The sequence below is a fragment of the Neopelma chrysocephalum genome, unplaced genomic scaffold, assembly GCF_003984885.1.
Source record: "Neopelma chrysocephalum unplaced genomic scaffold, ASM398488v2 Primary Assembly neopelma1_71, whole genome shotgun sequence".
Lineage (NCBI taxonomy): Eukaryota > Metazoa > Chordata > Aves > Passeriformes > Pipridae > Neopelma > Neopelma chrysocephalum.
Genome location: NW_020897731.1, coordinates 15,264,432 through 15,288,152, shown reverse-complemented (window position 1 = coordinate 15,288,152; position 23,721 = coordinate 15,264,432). Strand labels below are relative to the sequence as shown.

General features: G+C 39.3%; 1 protein-coding gene across 14 annotated transcripts in view; it reads left to right on the top strand.

Annotated features, from left to right (window-relative positions):
• The window catches only part of APBB2 (amyloid beta precursor protein binding family B member 2), a 192,739-nt gene that overhangs the window by 135,756 nt on the left and 33,262 nt on the right, over nt 1-23,721 (top strand). For all 14 annotated transcript variants that reach the window (XM_027686688.1, XM_027686689.1, XM_027686697.1 and 11 more), the window contains 2 exons: nt 6,197-6,343; nt 10,720-10,847. In XM_027686688.1, the coding sequence (XP_027542489.1) occupies nt 6,197-6,343; nt 10,720-10,847 (275 nt within the window). The remainder of the gene's footprint in view (nt 1-6,196; nt 6,344-10,719; nt 10,848-23,721) is intronic.

Sequence of the window (23,721 nt, the reverse complement as noted above, 5' to 3'; positions counted from 1 at the left end):
TCCATCTGCCCGGGAGACCGAGGAATTGAACCCGGGTTGCAGCAGTGAGAGTCCTGCATGCTAACCACTAGGCCACCAGGGGTCTCTCACACATATTCCCTTTAAAATTATGCACCACAGTACTAAATAGAGTGCTGCTGGCTGCATTAGAACCACTCACATCTATCAGCCTGAAAAAGAGTCCACATCAGGAAAATACAGCTTTTAAGGTTAAAGTTAAGAAGTGCCGAGCATTAGTTTTAAGGAAATGAAGACCCATGTTCTATTCTGCCTTGTAAACTCCTGCAGAGCTTGTCTTTGCTGACAAAGCATATATGTGTTTGTTGGGTCGTTGTTTGTTGCAGATTAGTGAAATCTGCTTGAGTTATCCTAACAGTTCAGTTACTCTGTAAAATAGACCCTAATTTGAACATCCTGTATGAGTTTCTAGTAAAAAATATGACTGCCTTGTCTTCACTGAGGAAGTTTTTTATTTCAGTGTATTAAAATGAAACACAAAACACCCTTAGCTCAAAGCAAAGTCCATAAACCCATCCCTTTAGAATGTGAAGTCAAGGTATGTGCAAAGTATCTTAAATCAAAACCTGAGAGGACTAAAGAAAAGAATAAGGTGATTTTAATTTCTTCTTCAGAACTATAGAGGGTGTTAGTATAGAATAGTAGTGTCCATTCCATTTTTGCTCAAATGACTAGATTTTCATTTGTTTCAGAAATATAATAATGAGTAAGAAATTGGGATTCAAAAAATCTTGAACCAGCACAGTGGTCCTGCAACATTTTCTTGCCTTGAAAGAGCAGATTTGACCTCTGGCTGTAAGCCAGTGGGAACCACTGAGACAGAAGTATTAAGCTCAAAACAAAAGAGGGACTTTTGTCTTCCTACAAACTGGAGTCTGTGAGTCTGATAAAAATGAGACTGTAGTGGCTTGGAGAATTAGTAAGGGACTGTGAGAACAGAAAATTCAGTATTGAGCTCCTCTAGACAAGTAATTTCATATAAAGGTTATTCTACAGTATTTGTAAAGCCCTCATGTTTAATTCCACAGAAGTTTAGTTTATAAGCATCTGCTTGAAATAGCATTTATTAGTGGTTTCTGAATTCCATTGTGACCTGAATATCTGTGTGCTTGTTTTTTTTATTGCATGCACATTTTCAGCAATTGAAATAATACAAGATGAACTTTAACAGAAAGCTGGAAATGTTGAAAAATCTTACTAGTATGTTTTTGATTTTTCATTTTGAATTTTTTGTAACTAAGAACTTTTATGTGACAACTATTAGTATTTCTCTGAGAAAATGGATGCACTGCATGTCAATTAAATGAAAGGGTTTGCTTGTTCATTGATTACATAAGATTTCTTTATTCTTTTGTCACTCAGTCTAGCTTTGATCTTCTCCAATATTTTCATCTGGAATCAGTGTAATCTTTCTTGATGTGTAGCAGGCAAATATAGTGGAACATACTTCTACCTCAGGATAGAGTGGCTATATGTTATGATGCTTGATCTTCCAAAGCATAAAATAATATGATAGTTTGTTTTATTTTAAAACTGTTGAAGAAAATGTAAGTAAAATTTTGAAGATTATGTTGGCTGCATAATAAATGGTTAATTATGTGACCTGCATGCTGTGTTCCAGGCACAAGCCTGCTCAGTGGTCTGTGATAAAGGCCTTATTAAGTACTGTAATGATTTACGTATGTCTGCAGACAGATAAAACCTTTGAAAAGGAAAAAGATAAAATGAAACAAAGGGAAACTGCTCAAAATCAAGTCCTGTAGTCTCAGAAGTAGAGAAGAAATAAGTATTACAGAATTAAAGCATCAGGGCAAACATACGCTTAATACAGATGTTCATAGTGTCTTCCAACACCTGTTAAATAAGAAAAGTAATCCATCTGTGGTCTTGTAATGTACATTAGTTCGTTCTCAAACTGATGTTCTATTAATTTTCCCCCTTTTCTCAGCATTTATGAGTTTGATTCTTTGGTTACAGATCATTTACCTTGAAACATTAATTGGATTTGCAGCCATGCAAACATAGGTTCCCCAGAACTGTAAAACCGAGCAGCGATACCTGTGTTTTCATTTTTTCTCATCTGTCTTTTCATGGGGTAGCGTGTGATAAGGTGGCCTTTTTTTCCTAGGTCTTTTCTTTGCACAATGTCCAGACAGGAAATGCAAAGTCCAGTCAAGATAAAAATACAAGATTATTTACATTCCATGGTTTAAATGACATTTTTCCATGCTCTTCTCTCAGCCACACAGTGTTCATGGTAGTATCTTTGCTCTTCCCAATTTCAAACAGCAGTGATCCAAACACAGTATACAATTCCTAAATCTCTTTTATCCTGCTGTATTTATCAACTTTGTTTGGTTTTCTTCAAACCTGTTTTCTTTTTGCCAGCTCTTGAAAAGAGTCTGGGGGCAAGCAGACGGTCTGACTAGGCACAGAAAACTTTCTTTAACAGAGAAAAGAGGTCAGGTAGTCTACTGTAAGCTAGAAGTTGTCATTGGGATTACTTGGAAATTATGACAGGCCAATAATTATGACTTGCCAGTAATTATCTGTGAGCCTTGAGTAGAGGTGCATAACAAACTGGCATTACCAGGAGTGTTTGTTTTATTGAGCTCATAATCAAGAAGAGCTGCACTCTGGTTTTCAGCTCAGCTTGGTTTGACTCTAGACGTTAGTTCCAGTGGAAAAGAGGTTGTGTTAGCAAAGCTCTTTCAGGTCAAAGGAAGTACTTTGTTTCTTGGCTTGTGAGTATCACTGGTTGGAGCCAGGGAAGCGTGATGCTGTATTAGTGTGCTAGAGGACTAAGCAATTCTGCTGTCACGGCTAACTCAGCTAGCCACGGTCTAAAAATTAGGTCATATCTGATTGGAGACACTAGGTGGTTTGTTTCTGCTGGGTTTTGTGCTCTTTTATTTTAAAGAGAAGAGAACCTCTAAGTCAAGTAATGAAGGGGGGCAAAAAAAGCAACCAGCAATAAAACATGAAGTGGATTCTTATAATCCAGCGGCTGGCAATATGCAGAGAGAGACAGACACACAGGCATGTGTGCTCAGACTTCCACCTGTCTCCCACCCCACAGGTGTGGGTTTATGTACTGGTGCTGAGTGGTGTGTATCACAATACTGAGTCCACGTATTTTCTAGTTCAGAAATCTGCATGCAGGTCTGCCATCACTGCCGAGTCACATCAGCATGTGTATTCAGTTAACCAGGACATAGAAGGGTTTTGGTCTTTAGGTGTATTTTGAGCAAAAGAAAGTTTCATTTATGTGTATACTCATGTACATGCGTTGCCTTGTCAGTGGGGTGTTGAGTCTCTCTGGGGTTGATTGAGAGGTTTTTGTTTGCAATATTTGGGAAACTGGTTTGTTTTCTTGAAGCTGTTCTAAAGCATTTTGTTTGGGTTATGGTAACAGCTTCTTTTGAAATACACAAACAAAAACTTGCCAGGTGCCAGAAGCCAAGGGGTTTTCTCAGGTCTTCCTAGTTTGGAAGCGCCGACAGGGAATGGAAGTGGGGAAGGAAGCCAAGCCCTTTGCATGGAGGGGAATATGTGGGGTGAACAAGACTGTCCCGTTCAGCTCACTGTACTGTTATGACAGTGGTCTGAAGAAATACAGTGGATGCCACTGCTGGAGAATTTTTAATAAATTTTAAATAATTTTTAAATAAAAAGGCCAGGAAAAAATACCAAAACAGTTTACCATCTTTACTAATCAGAGATTTACCTGTTGTCAGTTTGAAGTGATTGTCTTTCACCATCTTTGACCTTCTTAAGATACACACTGTTCAGTGCAAGGAGTATATAGGTTGAATGGAGCTCTGAGTGTCTTGGTCTAGTGAAAGGTGTTCCTGCCCACAGCAGGGGGTTTGGAACTCTATGATCTTAAACCCTTCTAACCCAAAGCATTTGTGATTCTATATTTATCCTTGTGTTCAGAAAGCAGCTAACAAATTGCAGATGTGGTAGAGATATGAAGAGTAATGAGGAAACAGTATGCTTGTTGTATATATTTAGTTCTTCACCTCTCTTATGATTTAGAAAATGTTTCTCTATGCTAGTATTCTACTATTCAATTTAATATTTAAATACTTGTCAAAAACCCCCCTTTCTTCTGGTACAGTAAAAACTGGTGTTTTTAAAGCTTGCAAAGATAAATATTTAATACCCCAGTGGGTATAGCAGCATTTTCAGCAAGATTCATGAGCATCTGATGTGCCAGAAACAATTCTGCAATCTTAAGGTTAGGCAACTGTAATAATTGCTAAAAAGTTGATATTTTAATATCTTGTGTAGCCCTGAAGTGAAGAGCATTCCTGAGTGGTGACCTCTCCTTTGTCTACTCCTTCACCTTCTACTTCATGTCCATTTAGAACTGAAAGTCAGCACTTCCCTGGGTTTCCAGTGGAGCTGGGTCAGGAAGCAGTGTGGGAGAATTTGCATGTTGATTCCCTTCTTTGCAAAGAAAAAAAAATCCACAAAAAATCTGGAGGCATGAAAGGTTTTAATTTTTTAGTCACACTCACTGAAGGGTTTTACACAATTGGAGAGTGTATTTGCTGTCTGATGCTCGAGATGAGATGCATCATTAGTGACTCATTGGGGTAGGTACCAGAGGTATGGGAAGCAGGCTCTTAGACTGGTTTTCCTGCACGGTGAAGGGAGCTTGGATGAGTGCAGTTGTGCAAAATGAAAGAAGGCTGAAGGAGGAGAGATGTTTTAAAGGAAAGGAGGAAGAAACTCATTAATCTTTTTACTCACTGGTGAATATTATTCCTCTCTTAGTTTGCCAAAGTTGACATATTATGCATATTTAAAATACCTTGGTGTTTTGTGGTAGCTTCTTTTTGAGGACAGTTGTTCCCAAATGGCACAGTAGCGATGGTGTGTGAGCTTGATCTACTTGCTGGCTTTACAGCATTTTTTAGAAGGTGGCAAATGAATATTCAGTGTCAGCTTTTGAACTCTGAAGCTGAGTTATTTATTGCATCTCAAGAAGGATTAATTGGTAGCTCCGGCGTGGACCTGCTGTTGCTGCTCCTGAGCTGCCTGCCCGTGTGGCAGGGTGCTGCTGGAGGCAGCAGGGCTCCCAGCGTCACCGGTGCTGCCTTCCTTCCTGCAGCTTCCAGGATGGTTGTCTGCTTTCTGGCTCTGTGGCACAAGGCAGCAGCACTGGACAATGAGTATTGGTCTACTACTGCTGAACCTTTAGGGACCATCTTAAGCATTTGGTGTGTGACTGTGCAACAGTCAGTCTGTTTGCGTATTGCTGGCTGTGCATTGCTGTTTTGGAGTGAGATTCCTGTAACATTCTCTGGAGCAAGTCTTGGTCTCATAGACAAACTCCTGTTGTCTTAGTGGAAGGTCTGTATTTCTCCCACCATAAAGCCTGAGAGCAAATGTGCGTGGGTTTTTTTTCTCAGAATTAAAACTTTTTATTCTCTGCTCCAGTAGATGTAGGGTGGGGATGGTGCTATTCAATTTCTCCCCATTTGTTTTGTTTGCAAAAAGCACCGTATGTACAACGCCTTGGCTTGTTCTGCCAACTGAACGCTCTGGTTGTCTAAACATCTTTCTGCTAAAAAAAAAGTATGATTAAAGTGAGTTTTTTAAAGGTAATTTTTAATTTCTTCTAGAAAAAGTCTGCATTCCTCTTATCTTTTTCTTAGTGCTTTGAATTTGTTATTGTTTGCTACTTTAGTTAAACTTACTGTAGAGGTGATTGCTGTAATCCACAAAAAAGTGTAATTTTCTGGTTAAAAGCCAGACAGTGAATGGGTATCTCACAAGAGACATAATCCACTAGTATTTTCTTTCTTTTTAATTAGAGCTCTAGATCCCAGCTAAAATTTCAGTTGTACTCTATCTGTAGTTGTGCTTTTTCCTTTATTTTTCTGTGTCGTACTATTTTCTGCTCCCTTGTTTCCTTCTTTATATTAAACTGAAGTATTTTATTGAAAAGCATTACTGTTGCCTCCACAGATACTTTTCGTAGCAAGTCATGCATTCTTCTTTGAATGTTTTCACCTTGCAATTCACAAATTATGTTTTCATTTACTTATCTTTGAGCATAAGCCCATCTACAAGGCCTAAATTTTGTTCCTCTCCTAGCTGGGGATCTTTAACCTTAACTGTCTGGTTTCTGTTGCATGACAGATATTTTCTGGTTTCTTTTCAGTGCTTTGCTGTGCGATCTCTGGGCTGGGTAGAAATGGCAGAAGAAGATCTAGCTCCTGGAAAAAGCAGTGTTGCTGTGAACAATTGCATCAGACAACTCTCTTACTGTAAAAATGACATCAGAGACACTGTTGGCATCTGGGGAGAGGTAAGAAGAGGGTGAACTTTTTCTCCTCTTGGAACATCCCTCTCGTGTCATAAAACATCTTGAAAGAACAGCTTTGTAGACAACTATGTCCATGCTCTGTGTTTGGGATTTCCCTATCCCAGCTGGCACTGCCAAAAAGTGTAAAAGGGTTCAAGGAAAATGTTGAGCTTTTTGTTCCAAACTGCTCAGGACAGCAGATGCCACAAAGATCTTGCCTTCAGGTTTATGTCTCTGCTGGTACACACCTGTGCAATGACAGTGCTGGCAACACATAAGCCAAACTGTTGAAATTCAATTCAAGTCTTCAAGAAGTTTGAGAGTGGTGCTTTAGAACAGCATTTTCAAAGGTTTCCCTGTGACAGAGAGCTTTGAGGAAACCCAGACTGGCATGACCTGTACTTCTGAAACGTATGAAAAGATTGGGACTGATGGACAGATGGCTTGTTTTAAGATGATTATGTTATCAGTGTTTCAGAAGGAAATTAATTGTATGTCATTAGTCTGTCTTCTAGTTCCTCTCCGATAACTCTTGAATCTGCGCACTGGTGTCATCCAGTTTTGAAGGATGCCGAATTCCCACACACTGAAGGAAAAACAGAGAGCCCAGCTCTCTTTCTTGGTTTCCTGAAGGGTCGATGCACCTTCATCGACTGAACCTGGCAAGCTCTATGCTGCTTTCTGAACTGGCAGCAGAGACAGGATAATGCTATGGGAACTCAGGGGGAAAACTGAAGGAAGCTTGAGGTTTTGTGGTGTGAAAAATAGGTGTGCTGGGGACAGATGAAGAAGTGGAAGATATGGAGGGGTCAGTAAGTGAAACAAGAAAGGAAAAGGTGGGATGTGCAGAGGGCATAGGAGACACAGTAAAACATTTTTGTTATTTGATTGTTCATGGAACAACTTAAACTTCAGCCAAATCTTATTCTCCACCTCTCTCCTGACATGTTTTCAGGAGGGTTACACTAGTGTGGATTTGCCACACAAGATCTGAATATATAAGTGATGAAAGAGTGAACGTTGTAACTTCCTTTGTGTGATCTAAGAGAAATGGCACTGTCAAACAAAAAAGAAATTAAAGACTTGTCTATTTAAATGAACATTTTAGGAAAAATATCATTCAGTCTCCCGAGTCGTTGTTGCAGTCTAAGGCTCAAGTCCAGTATCCTGGCTATGACCACAGCAGTGCCAAGGTGCTACAGAGAGCAAGTGCCTCTTTGAAAATTAAAATTATGTTTAAAGGAGCTCATTTATAGTGTTCTATCTATTTCAAGTAATTTCAGAAGGATTTTTCTATGTAAGAAATATATATTGTATATATAAAAGAACAAAATAACATAGGTTTCCCTTTTTTCTTACATCTGGAATCGGTTTTATTTAGATAATTTAGCTAGACAGGCAATTAGAGGTGTGTCAGTCATGGACTTTGGACTTACTGCTGATCTCAGGAGGGGGAAAACCCCAGTATCTTTACACATGTGTAATCTAACCCGTATTTCAGATGACAGAACTCTCATCAACTTGAAATATATTGTTTACTTTGATTGCATGTGCTTTGTTTTAAGAGTTAATGTTCACATTTTTCCATATTTCTCTCTGTCTATTCCATTGTTCTTTGTTGGAAACCCTTGCGGGTTTTTAAGCCACATTGGTGAAAAGTTTTGGTCCTCTTGAATGGATATTTCAATTAAGACTGCTATTCGTTTAAAAAAAAAAAATCAGCCTGACAAAACAATAGAGACAATGTGCTTTAATAGGTGGCTCCTGAATTGTCTTCTTGATTTTAAAAGAATTCATTACAACCAACCACATTTTTCTGCTTGCAATGTAAGGGTTCAAGAGTGATTGGAAGAGGTGTGTTTTAGAGAGGAATCTGAAAAAATAGTGCTGTGTCACTGACAGCTCCATCAGATGGAGCAATTATTGCAGAAATCTATTATGAGACTAGAACTGATGACTGCAGATAGGGGTTTTAAGATTGCCTAAAGATTTACTTTAGCTAGAATATAATGAAAGTGAAATTGGGGCTACGACCATCACCAAGTTTTCATGATTTAAAAAAACCACAAAACAAAACACAAAAACTCCCATACCCTGGTTAAAATGCTGACCCTGCAGAAGCTTTGTTACTGGCTTTAACGTGGGATTTCATGCCCTTTGCTCCAAAAGAAATTCCCTATAACTTTTAAACTTCTACTGTTCTGTAAAATCTAAAAAGAAAAACACTACTGGTCTATTTGTGTTGCTCTTCTGCCATGCATTATATTTCTGTATGTTACAATATCACTTACATGAAAAAGATACGTTCTTGCCATTGACCTATATACCTCAGCCTGTAACACTTCCTGTGCTGGCATTGAGCCTCTCTTTCCTCTATTTAATTTCTCTGCATGGCTCTTCCCTTTCCTCATCTCAAACCATGAGATCTCAGCAGCTCTTCAGCAGTCTGAGACATTAAAGCCTATGCTCCAGCTCCCAGTCTGTCTAAATAATGTCTTTTTGCCTTATGCAGTGTTTTCATCTCTAAAATAGCTTTTGTATAATAAGGCTACAAAAATTAGCAAAATATATTGTTTCTGATTGTGGACAAGCTGTCCCTTGAGCATTACAAGGATAATTTCCTGTGACTTATGTTGCTTATCTGCCCATTCACCAATTTTTTTCCATCTAATTTGGATTCAGTATCATTACTCTAATCCCAGTATATTTTGCATGATGAACATATTTTACATTCTTGTAATAATTTCCTTTTGGAACAAATATTTAAGTAGAAAATGGATCCAAAAAGCAATCTTTGTGACACTTAGCAGCATTCTTCACACAATTTATGTACTGATTCTGACCTCCAAGCAAATTTCTCCCACTTTCTCTTTGTGATGACTGTTTTCTCTTTGGTTTCTTTCATCATCCTGGTCTGTCTGGTGTCATCCTGGCTTTTGTGTTTTATTTCTCATGTTTCTTTTTCTGTATGCCACTAGCAGCTCGATGCTGCTGGTTTGCCCCATTTTTTTGCATGATTATCACAGCTACATCTGTTTCTGCTTCTCTAGGAGCAGCCTATATATACAGCCTTGCATCTCTGCCACAGCTGTACTTTTTCCCATCAGGCAAAATATTCTTGTGTTGGCATCACATATACCAGGTGTCCCCTACCTCTCCCATGTCCCTCTTGGCACTTGCACTGCCAGCTCTGTGTCACAGCTCCCCTTTGATTCACTGTTTGGAGATGTGGGGTTGGGAAGGAGGTGGGCAGTGCCTGCCCCGTGCTGCCTAGCCTACAAACTGTGGCAGAAGGCCCTCCCAGAGTGATATGAATTTATTTCTTAGCCAGGCACAAAATTAGACATCATTGAGACTTGAGACATTGTGACCAAGCGGGAAGAGGGTTTCTGTGTCACTGAGGTGAAGGAAAAGGTTGGGTTTGAAACATTTGTCAGTAGAAAGTCAGATCCTTTCCATTCTTTCTGTTCATTTATAGATTCTGGCACAATAGAGAGGAAACAAATTACTCTGTGTTTAGCTCATAGTTTCCACCTTCTTCTTCTGATTGGCAAGAGCTTGTCTTAACTCCCAGCAGTAGGTCCGAGATCACTTCTGTGGGATCTCATGGTCTGCAGAGTATGTGTATGGCCTCCAAGAAGAGAGGTGTTACATGTGATAGGAGAGGCAGCAGACTTATTGCAAATGTTAGCAATAGGGGGAAGATTAGCATTTGTAAATTAGCATCAAAAGGAAAATTGTCTCTACATTTGTTTTCTGTAAGGGGAAAGAGCATTATCCTTGTTCTTACATGCCAAAAGAGTTAGGGAGAAATCCTGGCTCCAGGATTCTGCAGTCACTAGCAGAATTCACATTCTGGTCTTAATGCTAGGTTTTCCTCCTTAATCATTCTTCAAAGAGTATTTTGTAAATCCCTTGACACATACAAATTGCTGTCTCTTCCCATAATCCATTGGTAAAGTTTATGGAAACAAAACACTTTGAAAGAAGGAACTCTGCCTCATGGGTACGGGTTTTGATATAAGCTTTTGCTGTTGAGACAGACTGTGACCTCTCATGTATTTGGAAGAATTTACTGAAGAAAAGATAAACATAGAATTTGTTGAAGAACTCAGTACCTTGGGCTTGAATGAGTTGCATTTAAAATACAGCAAAGCTTTTTGTGATTGGCATTGTTTAAACATGTAGTAGAAAGAAAGTATCTTACATCTTTTTCACACTGGAAATATATGAACTAGTTTTCAATTGCCCTTGGAACAAACCAAAACTTTGAGTAAACTAAGAGGAAGCAAGTCTGAACAGCACAGGCAAAGCACCTTGAGCCCAGTCGGTTTGAGAGGGGGATGTACTGTGTAACTGTACTTTGTCTGGAGTTGCAGGGCAAAGACATGTACCTTATACTGGAAAATGACATGCTGAACCTCATTGATCCCATGGACCGCACAGTTCTGCACTCACAGCCCATTGTGAGCATCAGAGTCTGGGGCGTGGGCCGTGACAATGGTCGGTAAGTCTTCGCTCTCCTTATCCCTCTTGACTTGGTGCTATTTTGGTCTGCTGATACAGAGTACATATAAGTGTGTCCCGGGGCTATCGGAAGGTGGGTAAATTCTTATTTTCCTGCTGGTGTTACTTTTTAAACTCTGCTTTTCATAGTGTATCACTTATATGCTGCTTTGCTAAACCCATATTGAACAAACCTTTCAGATTAATTCAGCCAGGTGCATAAAACTGCATACACAACATCGTTTTGTTTCAGATACATGTAATACTTTTTAGTATAAAACCGTGTTTTCAAATATGTCCTATAGTATGTTTCTCCTGGCTATGTGAAAGCATTTCTTCCTGCTTGTCCAAATTAAATGTGCCACCTATGCTCTGATTGTATGCATGTGTTGCCACTTTCTTGAGATATTTGATTTGATGGAGAAAAAAATTGGATTGAGGAAAAAATAATGGTTTTAAGCCATTACAATTACTTCTAACTCTTGATGGAAGAAAATTCCCAGGAGTGTTGCAGAAAACTAAGATTTGTCCATGAAATGTGGCTTGCCTGGGAACTCATGTTCTTCCTTTCTGTAGGGAACAACCAGGAGTATATGCTAAAGGCCTTCCTGCCCTGGAGGCAGTCTTTCCTTAGGTTTCTTCCTGACTGGTGTTCTTTTGGTAACATCCTTCTTTGTCAGGTAACATTGCTGTGGGAACAGGGTTGTGAAAGTGACTGACTTGGAGCAGGACAGTGAGCTGTCTCCCTGTCCCACTTGGAATTTTGACCTAGCAAAAACATTGCCATTCACATGGAGTAAGTCCAGGATCTTAGGACACTACCCATCCTGACACATGGGTAGTAGGGATTGAGTAACACTTAACAAGCTGCTGCTGTTTATGTCCATGTTTGATTAGGGCCTAGTGGTCTTCTATGATGGAGTGACTGTATCAGTGGACTAAGGAAGTGTTACAGGTGTCATTTATCTGGAATTCTGTAAAGCCTTTGACATGGTCCCCCACAACATCCTTCCCTCTAAATTGCAGAGAGATGGATTTGATGAGCGGACTGTTAGATGGATAACAAATTGGCTGGACACTCACATCCAGAGGATAGTGGTCAACAGCTCAGAGTCCTGATGGACATCAGTGACAAGTGGTGTCCCTCAGAGGTCCCTGTTGGGACCAGTATTATTTAATGTCTTCATTAACGACATAGATGAAGTGATTGAGTGCATCTTCAGCAAATTTGCAGATGACCCCAAGCTGAGTGGTGCTGTTGACACACCTAAAGGACAGGATGCCATCCAGAGAGACCTGGACAAGCTCGAGAAATGGGCCCATGGGAATCTCATGAGTTTTAACAAGACCAAGTGCAAGGTGCTGCACCTGGGTCAGGGCAACCCCCGGTATATACAGGTTGGGGAATGAACAGATCAAGATCAGACCTGCCAAGAAGGACTTGGGAGTGCTGGTGGATGAGAGGCTGGACATGACCTGGCAACGTGCACTTGCAGCCCTGAAAGCCAGTTGTATCCTGGGCTGCATCAAAAGCAGCATGGCCAGCAGGGCGAGGGAGGTGATTCTGCCCCTCTACTCTGCTCTGCTGAGACCCCACCTGCAGTGCTGCATCCAGCTCTGGGTCTCCAGCACAGGAGGAACATCAGCCTGTTGGAGTGAGTTCAAGTTGATTAGAGGGATGGAGCACCTCTCCTATGAGGAAAGGCTGAGATAATTGGGATTGTTCAGCCTGGAGAAGAGAAGGCTTAGGGGTGACCTAATTGTGGCCTTCCAGTACCTGAAGAGAGCTTAGAGGAAAGATGGGGCAAGATTATTTACAAGAGTACGTAGTGACAGGACATGGGAGAATGGTGTCAAACTGAAGGAGAGTAGGTTTAGATCAGATCTTAGGAAGAAATTCTTTACTGTGAGGGTAGTGAGGCACTGGAACAGGTTGCCCAGAGAAGTTATGGATGCCCCATCCCAGGAAGTGTTTAAGGCCAGGTTGGATGGAGCTCTGAGCAACCTGATCTAGTTGAAGGTAACCCTGTCCAAGGCAGGGGAGGTTAGAACATGGTGATCTTTGAGGTCCCTTCAAACCCAGAGGCCATTTTATGATTCTGTGATTATCAAGATATTTGCAGTAGTGGGGGGGCGGTTTGTCTCTGAATTCCGATGGGAAATGTCATTTCAAACCTCAAAAATCTTTCCCAGTAAAAGATTTTCTGAAACTTCTATAATCCTCCTCAAAGTTTCTGATTATCAATGGCTAAATTTCCAAAAGGAAGGGTGACCCAATTCCATCTAATTTTTTATTTTTATAAATGACTGATGGTTGGAGGGGGCAGGTTAACTGGTTTTTAATTGATCCAGATTTTTGAGAGATCTAAAAGGGGAAAATCCAGTTTGAAATACTGCTAAGTAAAAAGGTTTTAACTTCTTATGAATAAACCATTAGAGTGCTTTGTTTGCATTAGAAAATGGTCGCATTGCACGTTTCCCTTCAAGTCAGATTTTGTAGTGGCTTGTTAGTTCGGTCAAAAAATAAATAGAGCATCTTAAGGGGCACCTAAATGTGATGCAGCTTTACAGACTAAAGGAAGCCAGCTTTAATTTTCATTCATTTTTTTTTGAAGCATTTACAGTTCTTTTTCCAAATACTTACATTTTTTTGAAAAATAAAATAATTCCATTATGTTGTTTATAAAATAAGATAATGGGTCATATTTCCTCAGGCTGGGTACCTACCTCTCCTAAAGACAGAACTGGTCATAGAATCATAAATGTTTTAAGGGAACATTTAAGAGAAATATGCCTTTTGCTACCAAGTGACACCAATAATGTTGTTAGCTTTTGGTGAAATATATCTGGGGGTGGGAGGCAATAACAGACTCTTCTAGATGAATATAAGCCCTATCAGTAGGGCAGGAGTTGTTGGGAAAGATCGTGTGTGGAGCTCATTCTGTCTGCTCTGACCTACAGATCTGCCATGGTATCCCACAGCATTTACCAAAAACTATGTACTGGGCACAGGAAATAGCATCTCTGATCCCACCTCTGCCCATTTACATGCCATATCTGGTGGCCAAAGATGAATTCCAGTTCTTCTGAGACTTCTGCAGAAACTCACATCTCTATTAAGAAAAAAAAAATACTCAGTTATGGCATATGTGGGAGAAGTACAGATCCAATTTAAAAAACACAAGGAACAAGAACCCCTCAAACAAACCTAGTTCTACCTTTTGGTCATAAAAAGTAGAAGCTTTCTCAATTGTTTTCCTGAAAAGATGTTCTTTTTGTGGCACTGACAACACAGAGAACCTGGAAGAACAAATAAACTAACCTTTTTTCATGGGTCTACTGTCAGTAATGGGAGTGGGCCTTTCTGTGTTCAAAGGGAACATTTCTTGTTTCAAGAGAAGATGATTTTTCTAGATTGATTGCTGTAAGTAACAGCAAGAAATAGTTTATTGAAGTTTATTATATATTGTGTTTATGTATTAAACATGCAATCAAAACTAGCCTTAATATTTCATTTGCTGGCACAATAAAGTTCTTAGCCACTTTTATTGGAATCTGGTTTTTTTTCATAAGATTGATTTCAGAGCTTTCCTATCCTTAGCCCTTTGATAGGTGCTTCTACAGAAATTTTGTGTCCAGAATGACTTTCAGGACTGGAGCCCCCCCTTTTTGAAGTGTAATTTGTTCAGTATTTTATTGACACATTTTAAAAAATAAGACTGCAGGAAAAGCAGTGTAGCCATTATTTGTAAGTAATGCAGTAGACTGCAGGTGATGTTAAATAGCAGAAGATCCAAAGGACAAGCAGAAAGAACAAACTTTTGACTGAATAATCAGATGTACAATGTATTTTGGGCATAGAGATGTTTAGTCTAGGAAACATGCTTTGAAAGTAGCATAAATGATGTAGCGTTTGCTGAAAAAGCACTAACACAAGAAAAAAGCGTTTGGTGACAGGAGAACACGAGCTGAGAAAAACATATTGTTGAGCTGGAAATTGCACTGCATCTCTTTTCATGTATATATTAGCACACAGTCCTTGGGCTTATCCTGGTAAAATCACATGTTGCTACTCAGGTGAGAAATACCAGAGCCATTCACTGACTGCAAAAGCAACTTTCCCTGATTATGAGTTTGCCATCATCAAAAAAAAAAGTGAGGGGATCACATTGCTGCTTTGGTGGATTAAGCATCCACAAAGTTAGTGACATCCCAGTTTCTGGGATGAAGGTCTTCCAGAAGTTGTTGCACTTGACTTTTGTTAATTAGCTATATCTTCTAGTCCAAGAACCTGTATAAAAAACATATTGGATTTGTTGTGAAAGGTAGTGTTTCAATTTTAAAATATTGTAGAAATGTGTATTTCCCTATATTTTGATCTATTGAACCCCTAAATGATCTGCTGGCCCTCCTTTTAACTCTCTTTTGCTTGTATTAATTTATTTGGGTAGTTTTTGCTTTGGAAGATGAAGAGGTTTCCTAATGACACCTGACCAGATGATTTTCTAAGCTATGCCATAATGAAAGATTGATGAAATACAGAGATCTGCTGATGAAAGTTTAATCTGAGGATGTGTCTTCTAACTCATCTCAGGCAGAAACGTCTTCCAGGAGACTGTAATCACTCTCTCCATACATTACATTAACATCCTGATCTCTAGAGTTTCTTATTTAACAATCCTCTGATAAGCAAAGGCTTCATCATTTTGTTAACTTGGGTTGTGTGGTGACTTTTTGTTTTGAAAGGTAGCATCCCTTGTTTTCCATTAATCAGTTGGTAAAATGTTTGATTTTAAGAAAGGCTGAAGCACCTCCAAAAAATCAGGGACAAAAGCAGGTTCCCACAAATTAGTGGTTATGCATGTATATATGTGTACTCTGTGAGCTCCTATGTTTGATACATATATATGGGCATTAAAGGAAAATAAATGTACTCTGTATGTGCAACCTTTTGGCAGACTTAGTTTCTTAGGTGATATTTTGTGATTTTTAAAAGTAAAAGCCACTATGCTGCTATACTGAAAACAGAGCCATGATGATTCAGTTAGTATTGTTTGTAAATAAGAAAAGTTCTTACAGTTGCATAAATGGTTTGATTTCAAGGTCAATAAGGTAATTGTCACATGGAGATGTCACAGGTGTATCAGTGAATAATTGTCGGTGCTGTGTTTGCTTCTTAACAAGCCACACCTGCCATGTTTTTTCCTCGTCGTTAAAAGCATGTTTGTAGCCTCAGTCTATTGAAGCTATAAAAGGGCTGTTCTTTTCACTTGCAAGCTGCAGGACCGTACATAAATCATTCCTCAGGTTGGGTTTTGTCTCTCCTTCTTGACTGCTGGTGCGTGTCCTTTGCCTTCTGAGCTGCTCACTAACAAGGAGGAGAGAAAAGGTAATAGCCCATCAATTTGGTAAAAGAGTTTCTGTTAGCACATTTACCTGAATCCTCCTATATCTGCACTGCTCTTCCACCAATCCAAAGCCTGCCTCAAGTTTTATAATTGACCGAATGATCACAGTTTCTTCTCTCCTGGTGTCTTCATGCAACAGCAGTATATCCAGCTGAAATGTTGTCTGGCCAGGAGGGCTGCTGGTGGATTCAGGAGACCAGCTTTGATGGGACTGAGTATGGAACTAGTTACTGGATGGTGCAGCCACCTTGAATGTTAGCCAAAACACATAGCACATGTCTATTCATCCACTAGCTTTGTCACCACATAGAGCAGATTTGTTTCTGCTGTGCAGTTTGTGTGTTTTCCTGACAGGCTGAGAAGGGAAGCCTGGTTGCTTTTGGTTCTTAAGTGCTGAAAGAGGCATATTCTCTGCTATTAGGGTTTTCTGACCACAGGCACTCTGACTGGACAATGTGAATGTTTTGTGCTCCCTCCTCTGCCCTAATAATGCCCATTTTGTCAGGTGGGGGTGGTCGGGATCCCTTCATCTGCGTGGACGTCCATTGCCCTTCTCTGAACTGCCATTGTTTTTCTGCTGCCTAGGCACTGGAATAAAATGAAGCTGGGATTCAAAAAGGGGAGAAAGGCAGAGAGGGCAACTGAATTGAGGAAAGTAGAACAATGGACAACCAAAGATGAGGCTTGGGCTGCCTCAAAAAGGGAGAGCAGACAAATAAATGGATAGATGCCCCAGGTCGGATAGATGTAATCCTGTAAGGCTGGAAGAGAAGAAAGTCCTAATAACAAAACAAATTACTCTGTTATCTCAGGAGCTGTTAGGACAAGAGAAAACTATTGGAGTGATATAAGTGAGGAAAATGGGACAAATCTGTGGAAAATGAGGAATAAATGATATAAAGTAATGGCTCAAATTCTTCAGAATATGGAGAATTAAAAATAGAATGCTCTCTTGCTGTTTCAACAGCTTAATAAAAATGCCCAGGTTTCAGAGGTGTTTAACACCTGCGCTGTCCACTGATTTAAGTAGGATCTCTGTATATGCAGTGTATTTGAAAATCAAATGTCTAAATTCAGATTTAGGAACCTGTCTCTAGATCCAGAAATGGAAATTTTCACTTGAACAACAGTGCTACAACAGGTTAAATATTTTCTTTTTAGTTTTGAGTGTGTGTCACACTAAGAGGGGTAGGGACAAGTCTGAATGAGAACTGGTTTGGTAGAGGACAGAACAGGGGTGAGTGGGGAGTGTGGAAGCTGTGCTACATGTTGAGTGCCCATCTCATGTCACCCTGTATTTCCCAGCTGAGACTGTGTACTTACAGATATTACCTGGCTTGAGCTCCTGTGCTTGTCTTATCACGTGGACATGAGACTTCAGGAGGGATACCTGGCCTTAGTTAGACAATTAAAAGCTAAGAGAAATAAAGAGAATAAATACAAGTTTAGTGTGGTTGGGATATCCTTTTGTGTTTGTAATTTATCATTCTTTTCAGAAAATATTTTGTATACAAGCAACACAACAGGCCTCAGTGATGCATTGTGGCTTGTAGCTACATCGTTCAGGGAGGTGTTTTAAGATCTTCCCAGATTGCCCTCCTTTTGAGGTGATGATTGCATGTGCTCTGAGATTGAGTCTTTCTCCAGTTCCATGAAAAAAGCTTATCAAACTGCACAAGATAATGAATAATAAACTTTCTCTTCTGCATTAGAGACATGGTCAAGAAAAGCAGAAAATAAAATAAATTAAAACTGAAATGGTGTTTTGCACCTGCTCTTCTGAAAAGATAACACCCTTCAAAGAATGTGTAATTTCAGCTGCACTCTTCAATCTCTGAAATACCATTAATCAATATTGCCTATTCCCTTCGGTCCTTGTAACCTTGAAATAAGGACAAAACATACTGTGAGGAATCAGGTAAATGGGGCATAGGTGAAGGATTACTCTGGAGGAAAAGGATTTTACTGGCTTTCCTGACCTATATTTTTAGCTGGTTTTTTTTACAATTATCATTTGCTTTCTCCTCTTTCCTAAGCTAATTGCATCTGAATATCCCTTTCTGTATGTCTTGGAAGCATTTTTCCTTCTCACTAAGAAATACCTTAGGTGATTGTTTATACAAAACTTCCCATTTATATCCATAAGTCCTGACATCGTTGTTAGGAAGTGCAGTGTGTTCTAGGAGGGGGTGATGAAACAATCCAGCTGTGAAAAGGGAAATCCAATCAAGCTTACAGAATCAATGTATTTTCAAGCAAATACAGTGAAGCGGATGCAAAAAAGCTGCATGTGTGCATTCATATTTTGATTCATTAGACTGGTTTATTTTAGCTTTTGGATTTAACATGAAAGACACGGTAGACTGAAGATGTATTGAAATAGGCAGGTATTAACTTGAAATATTATATAACTTGAAACACCTGTAGTTTTGCACCAGTGAATAGTTTTCTATTGCTGGTGACTTCAACTGTGTTGGGGCAGCTTCCCTCTATCCTTTCTGTGTAATGCCACTAATGAAATGAAAAAATTATTATACAGAATCACAGAATCAGTTGGGTTCTTAAAGACCTCTGAGATCATGGAGTCTAACCTTTGACCAATCACCACCTTGTCAACTAGACCATGTGCCACATCCAGTCTTTTCTTGAACACCTCCGGGGATGGTGACTCCACCACCCCTTGGGCAGTCCATTCCAATGTTTAACAAAACCTTTCTGAGATTAAATTCCTCCTGATGTCCAACCTGAACCTGTCCTGACATAGCTTGAGACTATGTCCTTTTGTCCTGTTGCTTGGTTGTCTGGGAGAAGAGGCCGACTCCCACCTGACTTCAACCTCCTTTCAGGTAATTGTAGAGAGTGATAAGGTCACCCCTGAGCCTCCTCTTCTCCAGGCTAAACACCCCCAGCTCCCTCAACCGGTCCTCATAGGACTTACCCTCTAGACCCTTCACCATCTGAGTTACAGATGAGGCTTGTGAGCAGCTCAGGTGCTTACAAATGATGGAGTCACCCTTTGATTAGCAGCTGAGAAAAAAGGATGTGCTTTGGGAGAATTTTGGCCATGGAGCAATAAATATTTGGTAACCTTTGAAAAGCTTACGTGGAGAAACAGCAGTTGAGAAGCATAGTAGCAGTAGATTGGGACAAGTACAGAAAAGTCTTGTGGAGCAAGGGAATTGGGACAAACACAGAATCGGACAATTAGAAGGATTACACTGGGAGAGTGGGACAGGAACAGGGAAGCCTATGAAGGAGGGCTCAGGGTAGTGCTGAGGCATTTGCTTTTAAAGAAGTGGGGAAAATGGCAGGAGGCTTCCGTTCTTATTAGGAAAAAACAACCAGACAATCATTGAAAATATGTCACTTTCTCTGCTAGGGGCTTGAGCATGGGAATGAATGCATAGTCACCCTAAACAGAACCCTGTTTAGTATTTTACTGTAGAATGTCTTTACTATTCTTTATTTGTTTTGAAGAAATAATGGAAAATATGGCATATAATTTGGGAATTGTATCTGGTATTTCTTTTGGGAGGCAAGCTTTTTAAATAGCACTTAGAAATATTAAACTGTAAAGCTTTCAGTTAAGATAAATGTTATGTCTAAACTTGTACTACAAATAACCACTGTGATGTAGTCAGATTCTCTCAGCTAATAAGATGGCATATTGACTGAGTCTCTGACTTAAGGTCTTTGTACAAATTTGTGCTAGAAAATCTCCACACATTCCCTATGATTCCAGCTATTAAACACTTTGGGATATAACTAGGGTAATCAGTGAACTTAAGTGGCTGTTGCAGAGGTCCCTTGAAAATAGCCTGAGCTGCCTGCTCAGGAGAGCTACTGACTGCCAGTTTGGGGTGGAAATCTGATGATTTCTTCTATTATTCTTTTCAATGTATGTTAATCAGATGCTGTGTCCAGACTGGATTCCTATATGTAACTGCTGCTTTAACTCCATGGCAAAACAGTGATGGAAGTGATACAAAAAGCAGCTGCTCTCCAGCTCTGTAGCTGCAAACAAAAATCATCCATCTCACTCCCAGACTCTCCACAAGCCTCCTTGTTTTCGACACCCAGTTAGAAGCTTTTTTCTTAGTTCATGATCAAAGATGGTTTAAACTTACCTTATTTACTTTGTGTGGTCATGCATCTGGGTGCATACACCATCTCTTGCTTGCTCTCCATGGAGGCTATGCAACAAAAAATAGCATCTTCCTTCCCAAACCAGTTGGAGTCAATTGAAGGTGCCTGCCTTTGTTTCACCCCCTTCATCTTCAGCCCCGCTGAAGTTAGGCTCTTAGTTACATATCTGTCAAATGCTGTGTCAATGTAGGGACTGTGTATAGAGAGAGCCACCTATTAAATAAATTCTCACAAGAGAATTAGACTGTCAAATAATTAAATAACGCCTTTCTTCAAAAAGAAAAACCCTGAAAAAAATTTACTGTATTGTTTTGTTCTCAACTCAAGACCTCATGTAGTCTAAGGTCTCTCCAGCAGATGAGAGAAAACCAAATTAGTCCACAAGTCACTTTGTTAGTCCAATGTACATTGAAGCTGTTCAGTTACTACTAAGGTGGACATATAAAAAAACCTTCTGAGGAGAAAAGCCATAAAGAGCATAGACCACTGAAGAAAAGAGCAATATTTTAAGAAAAATTGTGCTAAGAATACTTAAAAACACCATGCTGGCTAAAAGTTTGATACAGCTCTCTTGACTATAGTATGTTTGAGCGGTAAAAGACTTTTCTGTGATGTGGTGGCTTACTTGAAAAGGTCAACTCTTTGTAAGACATGTATTTACTATGCTTATTTTCTATTGTAGGCAAAAATTTGACTTCCTGAAAATTGTTACTATACTGGGCAAATAATTTCTGAGAAAACAATTCAGAGGAGAAAAATGTTCTGTGCAATAGAAAGTACTTAATTCTATTATCTCTGTGTTTTATGCTACTTAATGAAATATGGGACATTCACAGCTTTCTAATGTAGCAAATTAAAAAGCAAAAGTGCAGTCAGAAAGTGAGCTGTCTAGCTCTTCTTCCTGTCCAGACAGTTTATGCTAGTGTTGTACTGATGGGTTAGAGTGAGAGGTAGGATGCTTCTGTATATGCCTTCACTGTGTAAATATTTCTATCCACCTACATAAACTCACTTTTCATGTTTGCATGAGTGTTTTATTCCTGATATCAAGAGAACTTGTGACATGCCTACGTATTCGTAGACCACTGGATGCCTTCTGGCATGTGGTATATGCAGTAGTGAAACAAGGTACAAATTTTGTCCTGTGTCGCTCTCTAAGCACAGTCACAAATTTGACTAACTGCACTTGTATAATAATTTGGGATGTACCTCTAAATATATGAGGATGCTCTTGCTATCAATTTACCACTTCAATTATTTAAATGTCATATCTGCCTGTGGATGCTTTTCTATGCTTGCTATTAGCTCATTGCAATTCAAATATTTATATGCAGTGCATTTTTATGTAAATCATAGCATATACTGTCTTATTCATTCCATGTATTTAGAAAGCATTTTCACTTCAGGCTTTTAATTTGGAGAATGGTATGTTGGCTTCTTTCCTAACAGTGGCTCCGCCAGGGAAAAGGGCCTTTGTTTGTCAGTGGTATTCAGAACAATTTGGCCTCTGGCAATGGAGGTAGATTGCCTACTGAAGTCTCTTCGATATGTGCAGATTGATTAGCAAAAACTTAAACACTAATTTGAGCAAACTAAAAGATTTTTTTCAACAGTTAATTCAAGTGTCTTAAACATTTAGGGGTTTAGTTGCTGACTGACTTGTTTCTGTATTTAGAAACTTACATTAACATCTGTATTTTTTTTTAAGAAATTTGTGCTTAATGACATTGAAAAGTCTGTGTGCATTACATCTTTTTTTGTGATGGTCATCTTCACACAAATACTATTCATCTTAATGCCATAAAGATAATTTGAATTTATAATTTGAATGATGCATTAAACATAGAACTTAATTATCTCTATAATTTCAATATTTTACTGCCTGAAGTTCCCCTCTCCCCACCTTGATTAATTTCAAAGTTGGCTGATGTATGCTTGTGCCCCGAGTTGGACCAAATTCCCCTTGTAATTGATAGGAAGTTTTTTATTGGATTCAGCATGAGTTGCGTTAGTCCATAACTTATAGAGATGAACCTGGAAAACCTGAATACTGCTCAACAAAATCGGTGTGGTACCTCTGGGAATGTCAGGATGGTATAAATGTTATTTCTTTAGCAGGGCTAGGGTGGTTCTTGTACAAGAACAAAATAGGACGTGGAAAAGTAAGGAGCCTACTGTGACTCTTAGAGGAGCATGAAAGAGAGGTCTGCAAGGTGGCTGGCTTCAGTATTTGTCCTGGTATTCTCCTGATCCTATATTTAACATGAGTGAAGTGCGTTTTTCCACTTCAGACAAGAACCTGTGAAAGTGAGCTTGCCTGTGTTCTGGGGTACCTGTTAGTGACATGTGGCAATGTTTGTAATGATGCTGTATTTGTCAACAGGATGTAGAAAGAGGAATTGTAGATTACTTACAGGATTATTTTTCAGTAGCTCAGACTGAAGGGTGCACCTAGGTCCTTATGGCCTGTCCTCTGCAATTGCAGACAGTCACAGAGCAGTTAAGGTCATTCTTTTGGCAAGCTGATCACAGGTGTAGTTCAGTTTGCCAAGGGTGTATTGAACTGCTTTTGCTTTGTAGTTGTGTATCATCAGTCTTTCTTCATTAACAAATTTATTTTCTGCCAGTTCCTTTTTGCAGTGCCTGAAAAATCTAAAGACACTTTGCATGTGTATCTCCAACAACATAGATACACATTTAAGATTAAAAATACCCACATCCACAAGAAAATAGACACACTAAGGAAGACTCCTTTCTTTCTTTTTGGGGGACAGTTATGTGTATTTATTTAGGAAAATAGCTTTTCATCTCTGCTTTTGCTCAGCTGCCATCAGGAACATAATGAGATGAATTAGAGAAAGCAAACTGAGCAATTGTTCTTGCCCTCCATTTATGAAGTACACACATGGCTTCAAAGGCCTTAATGTAAAAAAACAAACAAAGCTCTTCTGGAATATTGGCAATCCAGGCATTCATAAATGACATATTCATTTTGTCACTTTGGAGCCTTTAGGATTCAAGGTAGTATTTCAAATTTTCTTCATCCATCAATGTATGTTAGAAACTTGTTTTGTGATGTGTATGGAGATGCTCATATACCTGTCTAAATCCAGGATTTAAGCTTTATTAAATGTTACCTCGCTTGCTTCTCACCTTTTCTCCTCTCTTTTTGGAAATAATAGGAAATTTCAGGTAAATTAGTAGATTGGCACTGCTGGTACTGCTTGTTAATTTATGATGAAAGTAGATTGTGGGGGATTTTAAGCTTCTAGGTCGTTAAAGACTAAACAAAATTTTTGTGCTGAGGTTTGCTAGAAGGAC